The 10323-nt window shown below is 36.2% G+C and overlaps 1 protein-coding gene, 1 long non-coding RNA gene and 1 pseudogene across 2 annotated transcripts; 2 read left to right on the top strand and 1 right to left on the bottom strand.

Annotated features, from left to right (window-relative positions):
• Nucleotides 1-1982: 1982 nt before the first annotated feature.
• LOC141843406 (protein LURP-one-related 5-like) lies at nt 1983-2710 on the top strand. Its single transcript, XM_074731477.1, has 2 exons — nt 1983-2252; nt 2339-2710. Exons 1-2 carry the CDS (start codon nt 1983-1985, stop codon nt 2708-2710), a joined length of 642 nt encoding a protein of 213 aa, XP_074587578.1.
• A 732-nt stretch (nt 2711-3442) lies between these two features.
• On the top strand, nt 3443-6314 carry LOC141842695 (uncharacterized; annotated as a pseudogene).
• Nucleotides 6315-7372: 1058 nt separating this feature from the next.
• On the bottom strand, nt 7373-9302 carry LOC141842721 (uncharacterized). Its single transcript, XR_012602974.1, has 3 exons — nt 9200-9302; nt 9047-9076; nt 7373-7605 (listed from the first exon to the last, which is right to left on the bottom strand). It is a non-coding gene; the product is annotated as an uncharacterized LOC141842721 (long non-coding RNA).
• Nucleotides 9303-10323: the final 1021 nt, after the last annotated feature.

Below are 10323 nucleotides of genomic sequence, written 5' to 3'. Positions count from 1 at the left end.
CATGTTGAATCTATCCAAATACCTTCTCAATATAACTCCGTTGAGATAATCCTAATTAATCTCCTAGAGACTAATTTGTCTCTATGTCTCAATTTAGATTGGGCTTTATTATTGTTGTCTGACCCATATCGAATCTTGCTCCTACCACATTCCAGATTAACTCTCACCATGAGCTCTTCACTTTTAGATGTCCATCACTTGCTTTCTTTTGTTGATGAAATTTCAACAGAGCACTTGTGACCTCCTCCAACTTGAGAGTTTCCTCTCTTACATCAGAGGTGTAATTAAATTCTCGCACATAGGAGATGTCGATAGAGAATTCAACAACATTAGTGTAATGTCTTCATCTTTGATCTTCACATCAACCTGTTTCACAAATCGCTTACAAGCTGATTGAAATGTTGATATATTGACTCAGATATGTATCCTTTGACATCTTAAGCCAAAATAATTTCTACTTAATATAGAGCTTGTTTGTCAATGACTTAGACATGTATCAACTTTTCATTTTCTACCATTGATCCTCGATCATATGATACATTACATCATCCGTTAGATAAATGTGATTGTTGACATTACATCATCCGTTAGATAAAATGTGATTGTTGACATCGCCTTAATTCGTCTGTAATTCCTCCCAATTTGTTTTCTCCATATCATCTAGTTTCTTTCAGCCTACCACCTTCATTATGCCTTGTTGCACTAATAGATATTTAATCTTCATCTGCCACAATCTGAAATTACCTATTCTATCAAACTTTGCCAAATCAAACCTTGCAAAAGAAATCCGAGACATGATAACCTGAGGTTCTAATACAAATTGTTGAAATCACACCATAACAATAGTGAAGAAATTGCAAAAGAAAAATGGAAGAGGAGAGGACATGAGAGTTAACGTGGTTCGATAACGTGCCTACTCCACAAAACGGCTAAAAAAACTCCTATTAGTAATTAAATTTAGAATTACGTACAATAATCCTATTTATATAATCCAATTCATACATGATATTTTGGGGTGGATTAATTTAATTAACTATCTTGTAATTAATCCTACATGACTAGCTAAGAACTATGATTATATTTTTCTTAGCAAACTATCCTAACTCGATTTTAATCAATTTAGTCAACTAAATTTATGTATGTTAAGAATTTACATTACTCATGAGGCTTTGTACGTAGATAGCTGTTGAATGAAGTATATATATTTTAAAGAGCACAAGAGCAACTTTGAAAGAGCTACAAAACCCTAAACTTTATAAGTTTTAATAATAAGATTAGGTAGTTATATATGCATGTAATTTGGAACACGTACCTGTGGCATCAACTGGATCATGAACCCTACAAATTAATAACTTATGACTTAAATATATATATCGACAGTAGCTATTGTATCATATATACTCAATATAAACTGTGATACCTTCACACAATTGATAGAGATAGAGATGAAATTAAAGAGACGCCCACCGTTAATTCCTCGTGATCCGATCGACATGCTGAGCAAGGATTGACGCAGTATGGCTTAATTTACTTTGTCATTAGCTTAACTAATTACAAGTTTTAGGAGTTGTTTATTCTGCACCATGTCAAGCTGATGACTAAAGTTGCAGCCTTTTGGTCTTATTATATTGGCTTTGGAATGAAACAATAATAGTTAGGGAGGGCATTCAATCTCTTTTTGCCTTTTAACTTCACCTGTGTGACTTGTTGCATGTGGCCCTAAGCTTGATTAGGAAGGAAGATTAAGGAAAAATTACAAGATTAATTGGTACTACTTTTCAAGAATCTCATTCCTCGCCCACTGTTTTTTTTTTTAGAAGATTAGTACTTTCCATCATAAAGTTCCCACGTAAACTTCCACTGCATGTGTAGTATATATTTCATCTTAATCCTAAAGAAACACGATCGCCATATAAATATATATACAACAGATAACACGAGCGAGCAAGGGAATGCACTTCGTTAATCAATCAGCTCAAGAAATGTCTAGGATTCACCCCACAGTAATCAGCAAGAGCGGCATCGAGGAGGAGCAACAGCAGATTCCATGTACAACAGCTGCTGCTTCGGTGTGGACAGTGTGGAAGAAGTCGAGCATGGCTTTTCATGGCACCGATGGCTTCTCCGTTTACGACGGCAAGGGAAAACTAGCCTTCCGGGTGGAAAATTACTCGAGGAAGCACAAGTGTTTTGCAGGGGAACTGCTGCTCATGGATGGAGCAGGGAACGCCCTCATGGCCTTGAAGCCTCAGGTACATATATATACAGTTACTGCAGCTAAATCGATCTTTATATATATATATATATATAGTTGATGGATTAGTCGACGACGATGTAGATTTTGAGCATGCACGATCGGTGGAGCGGATTCAGAGTCGAAAAAGACAGCACGGAAACAAGCAACAAAACTCGAGTTTTCTCCATGAGAAGGCGATCCATCCTTCAGAGTTGTGATGGGGCAGAAGTGTTCATGGAGTCGGCAAAGGGCGGATCGCCGGCGCCTGATTTCCAAACCGAAGGTTGCTTTAGTAGAAGAGACTGCAAGATCTTGGACGCGGATGGTCGTGAAGCGGCTAGAATGGGTCGGAAGAAGGCGAACAAGTCGATCATTTTGGGGGACGATGTGTTTAGCTTGGTCATCCAGCCAAACGTGGATGTCGAGCTTGTAATGGCTTTTGTAGTCATCATGGACCGGATATATTCTAGCTAGAGATCAAGATCTTAATTAAAGCTAACATAGGAAAATAGGTCATGCATACTCAACTAGTGCATTTGAAAGTAAAATGTATCTGAAAATCTATCCAATGTTCATATGAAGGTTCATCTAAAGTCAAATTTTCATGTCAATGCTCTGGCGGCGGTGGGCCGGTGGCTGTTGGAGAACGTAGGTGGGGCCGGAGGGGAAGTGGTGGAGGCTGGTTATGTGAGGCCTCGATCGGAGAAGAGAAGGGTTTGGTGACCGAGGTTGAAGACGATCGAGGAGACCGCTTCAAGTGAGGGAGAACAAAGCTCTGTGAAGACCAATTTCATAAACGCTGATAAATCTCAATCCAATAGATGCGTCTTTCGATATGATCTTAATTTGATTCTAATGAAAAACTATAGTAATTATTTTCTTGATGAACGATTCAAAAGGTTAAATAAAATGACTAATTTTATCAGGGTTGACTTTTCTATTTTTAAATTCATTGCACCTTTTAATTTATTTATTGTCCTTTTTATTGATCCCATCAGAAGAAAACTAACCGCCAAAGCAACGGTCTTGTCCTCGACTAAGATTTCTTTTTGCCAAACGGTGTACCAGCGTGGTTATTGGATAGAAAGCCCGGGCCCACAACCATTTCAGACACGGTTCATCCGCTAGAGGAGCCACGGTCTCCCGAGGTATTTATTCGATCGGATGGCCGCAGGGATTGCGTCGACGAAGGACGAATTCGCGGCGATGGCGTACCGGAGGAAACAAAGCTCGCCGCGATCGAGCACCTTCGAGGACTTCCGGCCATTTAGGGAGCAGTGGCCGCCGGTTGCATCCGTCCGCGACTCCTCTTCGGCCTCCTCTTCCTATGTCGTCGCCTCCCGCGACGCCGCTGATCGCCAGACCCATTCGAAGGTTCGCGCTATCCTTCGCCTTGGTCTTCCTCCCGATCTCTTATCCAATGGTTATATCCGTTGATTTCGTGATGGGAATGTTTGCGATTTGGAAACGCGTTAGTTGGTTTGATATCGTTCGATGTGTTGATCCGCGATTGTGTCCCTGGCTGATGAATTTTGTTTTATTTTGCAATCCTGAATCCTGTGAAGCATTTTCTGCAATTTTATCCCATATCAATTTACATAAGAATTTGAGGAATGTTTCCTTCAAAAACTAGAAATTGGAGTAAATGTTTTGGCTTAGATTATTTGATGTAGATTAATATTGCTTTCACGGTCAGATGCAAGGGGCAAGAGTTGTATAATTCCAATTTGCAAAACTTAGGTAGATCAAGAAATTTTCATCTTGGTTTTAAAAAAATAAAAATAATCAGCTTCCTTTCATCGAATGTGTCTAATTTAATGGAGATGAAGTAATTAATTAGTTATACAAGCAAGCAGATATGCCCTTCATAAGTATGTATTTCGTGTATGATATTACTTAATTATCCTATCCTATTTTATCACTTCATCTTCATACATTGACTGAGCTTTTGATTTAGGATTCAAATTCTTATTACTACACGTCAATGAAAAATGAGAATGAGGCCAAGTATGGATTTTGGGGTGTTCTAACTAGAAAAACAAAGACTATGCTCGAAGATGACAAGACTTCTCAGAAACATGCAGACCATTACCACTGGCCCCATTCACTCAACTCAACGAAGAATCAGGTTAGAATTAATATTATTACTTGCAAAGGAACTAGATAACATGCTATTGTATTCCTTTCCAAGTATTGGATATTTTTTAGCCTTGAGTTCAGGCTTGTAAGATTTTTGTTTTGAAGGGATACATTTCCCTATTGTGCACAAGTGAATTTATGCACTGGAAATTTGAAACTCAAACACCATGCAGCTCCAATCACAATGGTCATCTGATAGTTACCATGAAGAAAGCCTAACTTCTAGGAACAGATCAAGGGAGTTTTCTGTGAGAGACATGGGTGTCCCAACCCAAAGTACCACTGAGGTAAGTTCTGTAGAACAACATTGCCAATTATTTTGCTTTACATTTTTAACTCTTGTCATCTTAACATCTGTTTTCTGAGGCAAGCTTGCTTTATTTCAATGAATAATGTTATTTATTTATGTGTTGATGTAATTTGCAATATAATCTCCTAGAAATGATTTGTAATTATATTCTAATCAAACATCATTTTTTGTTCATTATTTGCTAGGGTGGTTGGACGATTGTGGGAAGTAAGACAGCTGATATGATCCAAGAAACAAGTAAGCTGCAAATAAGAGGAAAACCTGCAATCTCTGATGCACCAAATCAATCTACAAAAACAAATGTCTCACTCGGTGAAGCTGACTACGAGGGCCAACTGAAGGCTTCTCGCGATGTAAGGTGGCTACTGTGTACAGTTTGATTGCTTAACATTCCAATTTCATCATTTTCATACAAAATTTCAAATTATCTATTGCCAATTGGTGTATGTATTATTGTAAACTAACTATCAAGTATCTCCAATTTCCACGAATGACTTTTTTTCAGTCCGTGAATTTGCACTTTCTATTATCTTCCATTTAGTTCCGAACAGAATTGTACATATGTATAGAAGTGAAGCACTCATATGATAGATTATAGATCGCTGATGAATGAAAGGGTTTTAGACTTTTAGTGGTTTGGTTGATATCTTAGTTTTTTCTCTTGGTACCTGTCTATTTGTTCCATCTTCTATAACATCTTATTTAATTGGTAAATATCTTAGCTGTTTTCTTGCAGATTGCAAATAAAATGGCTGCTAAGGTCAAGATTCTTTTGCGGGAGCTAAATACTGTCAAGGCAGATTTAGCTTTTACAAACGAAAGATGCACTCAGCTTGAAGAAGAGAACAAGAGCTTACGTGAAAATCGTAGGAATGGAGATAATCCTGCAGACGATGACCTGGTTTGTTCTTGATTTCTACTTATCTTGCTCTTACTTTCCAAAGTTATACCATATTTAGCAAAATCACTTGAGGTACTAAAGGAACGCCAGCAAGTTTGGTTGCCCTCTTCATTTTATCATATATGCCCGTTTTTCTTTAAAAGAAAAATCTGAAATACTTCAACAAGGAGTGTGCGATATGATGTTTTATGTGCCTGCTTAATTTCCCATGACACTACTGCAACTGTACAGCACTTAATGCCTCACTTATCTTTACTTAATTTGATGATGCAGGTACGCCTCCAGATGGAAACATTATTAGCTGAGAAATCCAGGCTAGCAAATGAAAACACCATTTACATAAGGGAAAACATGTTCCTGAGGGAGATTGTTGAATATCATCAACTCACCACCCAGGATATGGCTTTACCTCGACGAAAACACTGAAGAAGATCACTCGGAAGCATTCTCTATCGACCAATTCCCGACCTTTCCTTCACCATCACATCAAATTCATGAAATGTTACCTACACTCGCAACAGGAAGCCCATCCCCCTCTGCTGCTTCACTCAATACTGTCGAAGAGCCTGGGCTTGTGGATACGGATCTGATTGAGCTAGCTCTGCCCGTTCATACAAATTAGCTTTCGATAAAAGATTTGTTTTTCACCTTTTTCTTTTCCCCTCTTTTGAACAGCATAATGCGCCGCCATTTCTGTCTTTGCGATGGAGGGCTGGTGATTGTATACTTTTAGACACAAACAACTCTGAGAATTTCATTTTTCTAAAATTTTGTTGTTGTTGACCGTGGAGACTAGTTTTCGATAAAGTATTTCTGTTTCATGGATGGAAAGAAGATCCTGATTGTCAAGATTAGCTCCAACTGGATCGCTAACTGTCATTGATTAATCCAATCAGGAAGACTGAAAAAGTCGGGACTTATTAAAAAAGCGTTCGACAATTGACCAAACTATTTGAAACTTCACCACATTTTGACTATTACCGACTATGTTTTTAGTTGTAATTTTAATGTTTTTACATAGCATTTTCTGAATGCAGAAAAAACTGAGAAATTTCAAAGGAGAAAAAATAATGGGAAAACTTTAAAAACCAGCGAGCATTGACATGTTAAGAATTGTGATATATATATATATATATATATATATAATAATTGCATGGAAAAGTTGGTCAAATGCTCCACAAAGATGAACTGTCATTGCTTGCAAGATTCTCGAAGTTATGTCAAAAATACAATAAAGACAAGGGGAAACAAAAGCATTATACAACAACATATTTATGAAATAGTCAAATCTATTGAGAAGGACTCTTGGCACCAGCATTATCACAAAGTAAAGAGCTTGAATCGTCTTGAAATGCCCCGGGACAATGGTGTGGTGATAAGAGATAGAATTGCTTGTCATGCACGAGGATGTAAATCTCACAGTTGGACATTTTCAAACCTCTATGGAGTTCGAACCACTAGTGACGTTGAGCTGTCCTATCAGAACCCATCTGCACTTTTCGGATTTATCTGATGGCCTGTTTGTGAGGTCAGATCGTCCACCACCATGGATCGCAAAAATTGAATACTTGGATTAACAAAAAAAAAGGTCTTGAAATGCAAAGTTTTTGAAGTTTCCAAACGGATGACCATCTTGAATATTATTGCTTCGTGTGGCGAAGATATCAAACTTACTATATAGTAAAAGATTGGTGCAATACAAATTAATAGGGAAAAAAATGCATACAATGTCTGCAAATCCGAGATGTTATTTTTAAAAGAGGTGTAGAACTTTAGACTACAATAATATGGGCAATAATGTATACAAATATGGGCGAAGGTTTCATGACCAATGTTCTCAAACATTGTCTACAATAAAAGGGTAATTTGGTGCATGAAGATCTCGCCAATGGAGGATCATGGGAAAGAGTCTATCATACATAACTTTATCCTACATTACAAAAGATTATTTTCGAGACTAGAACTGTCACATAACAATAATTTTACTATTGCATCAAAGCTCCCCTTCAAAAACATTGCCTATAATGAAGATCAAATATTACTATTGGTTGAAAGAAGATTCAAATACTAAATAAAAAGATAAATGGAGATATATGTTATCGTCAACATTTTTCAAAAGCTAATGTACAATTTAATTTTTGGCTGGCACAAAAAATATAATTTAATAATTACAGCCACCAAACAGTGAATCTATGCTAATTAAAATAAAATCATCCTAAGTTTTCCTGCTTGACAAATGTTGATTATTTTTGAAGGGTCGAAAGTTACTAGAAGGTGAAGTCAACAATATTCTCATCGTCTAATTGTGCTTGTCCCAATTATTTAGGGTATTGATACATAAGTCTTATTTTCTTCCACTAAGCTCCATGTAACTCCATGTAAGCCTATATGTCAACAAATAGGGTTAAGTTGCATATCATAGATTTAAACAATTTAAATATCAAATGTCTCAATACATCTGACTTTGGGAAATCAGGAAAAGAATTAGATGTCTCAAACACTATATCTGGTTTTGACAATTAAAGAATAAAAGGAGAATGAGCGGCAGTATGCTGCAGTTATGTCAGTACCTAAGTTTGATGAGTGATACTTTTTTTTGCCTGAATAGATTTGAAGAATTTTACTATTCTTAAAAATTTGTAATCGTCCAGTTGAACAAACTGCTACTTAAATAATTTGCTTATATGTCTATTGAAGGTATGTCAATGAGAAACCCACACTTATATTTGTGAAGCTGATGCAATCAGGGAAGTGCAAGGCAAAAGAACATGATGAAGCTTCATAGTCAAACTGACATTTTTTGGTTGATCATTTTGAATCTGGTTAACATCCGTTGCAGATGAGAAGGGAATAGGGAAAAGTTGAATAGATAATCTGGTTGATCTTCATAACTGGATAGTGGATTCAATTTTGATGCTTGGGGTATCAGGCATATTCATTTTTTTTCTAAAATCTCTTTCCAGGTTCTTGAAAAAAAAACACTGAACCAGTATGAAAGATTAAATGCTTCCCAACAATATCAAGGAAACTTCAAGGTAATAATTTCACTAATCCTTTGCTAAATTCTGTCCCCCTTCAAACCATTCAAATTGCTGTTCACGAACTTAATGATAAGAAAAAGGTAGTATCAATAACTCAGGTAATACTATATTTCTTTCATACATTTGCATTTATATATCCAATTCTCCTGCTCTATACCGCTGGATTCCAAGTTCTCCTGCCCTACTTTGAACCCATCCTCTTATCTAGATGAGTACTATCCACAATGTACGGAACATAATAATGGATATGTACATAGAATTACTATACTGCAAAGGCATAAAATTAAACTTCCATGGCAAAGTATTGAGAAACTGAGAACTAATCGGAAAAAAAAAATCCTCTCATTTGGAAAAATATTATTGAACGTAACCCAAACCACCGGCAATCATTCATTGTACGAGAGAGAAACAAGACGTACCTAATTTGCAGAGCCAGAGTACCGCTTTGGCTGCAAATCGAAATTAATAATAAAAAAAAAGGCAAGAAGAAACTGGGTTATCTAATCAAGAGAGATTAATCAGCCAAGAGTTGGGGACGGAAACAAAGAAAAGGAAGGGCTTTAGGATCGCACCCTCCCCTGAGCGGCCCTGTGGATGTAGTACTAGGCGTTGCCCATCACGCAGAGGATCCCGCCGATGATCCCTAGTGGAAGAACAGCCTCCGACCAAAATAATTTGGCTATCTCAAAGATCTCAACAAAGAATTCTAAAGATTTTTGATAGAAAGAGAATAAAAATTAAATATATAAAATTATAAAAATATTTTTATTTTTAAAAAAAAGAAGTACGTAGGAGATGGATGAAAAATTATAAAATTTTATCAATATTGAATATAAAAATTGAGATATTTAAAGTCTTAAGATAGATAATACATGCTTTTTGGATAAATCTATCATTGAAGAAGAAGAAGATTAAGATTATTTATCTCTGTCTTCTTGAGTTTTATCTTCAAAAAGATTTATAGTGAGAGTTGATGTCGATGTCAATGTCGTGGAGTGTCAACGGACACATTGTGTGAGGAGCGATGGTGCAAATATGAAATATCTAAATAAATGAGTTAATTTAAGAATTAATAATTTAAAATAGAGATAAAATTAAAATAAAATATTTTTGTGTTCTTCTTCCCATTCCCCTTCCCCTTCCCTTCCTTAATATCTCAAATTGGAATATAAGAAATTCTAACAATTCATGAGCATAGATGGGTAAAGCTTACCTTTCTCTTCCCTTCCTCTCCTTAATTCACTCCATCCCAAACAAGGGTTAAAATTCACCTTTCTCTTATTTACCCTCTCCTTCCCCTTCCCTCATCTCCTTCCAAACAAAGCGTAAGGAGGCAACTCCCTTTAGTCTCTGGCTAATACAGTCTAAATTAACATTGACTGGCCTGATTAAAATGCGTCGGCCCCGCCGACCCGACTAAATAATATTTTATGTATTTTACAAAAAAAGCCTGAAAAAATGAGAATGTTTAGAAAAAACACTCAAAGAATACAAGTTTTTGAGACTTACATTTAAAAATCATATTATTCAAGGATAAAATTGAGATTTTCTTCATGGAATACATTTAAAGACCCTAATGTTTAAAAATAATAAATTGCGCTCCTTTTTTCTTGTTTATTTTGAAGAAAATATTTAATTCTTTTCAATTTCATTATCTCTTTTATACCCAAACAGCAAGTATAACTAAGGAAAGTAA

Source organism: Curcuma longa, chromosome 12 (assembly GCF_044706935.1).
Source record: "Curcuma longa cultivar G26 ecotype Majalengka, Jawa Barat chromosome 12, ITB_CL_G26_1.1, whole genome shotgun sequence".
Lineage (NCBI taxonomy): Eukaryota > Viridiplantae > Streptophyta > Magnoliopsida > Zingiberales > Zingiberaceae > Curcuma > Curcuma longa.
The sequence above is the reverse complement of the archived record's forward strand: the minus strand, read 5'-3'. Positions and strand labels throughout refer to the sequence as shown.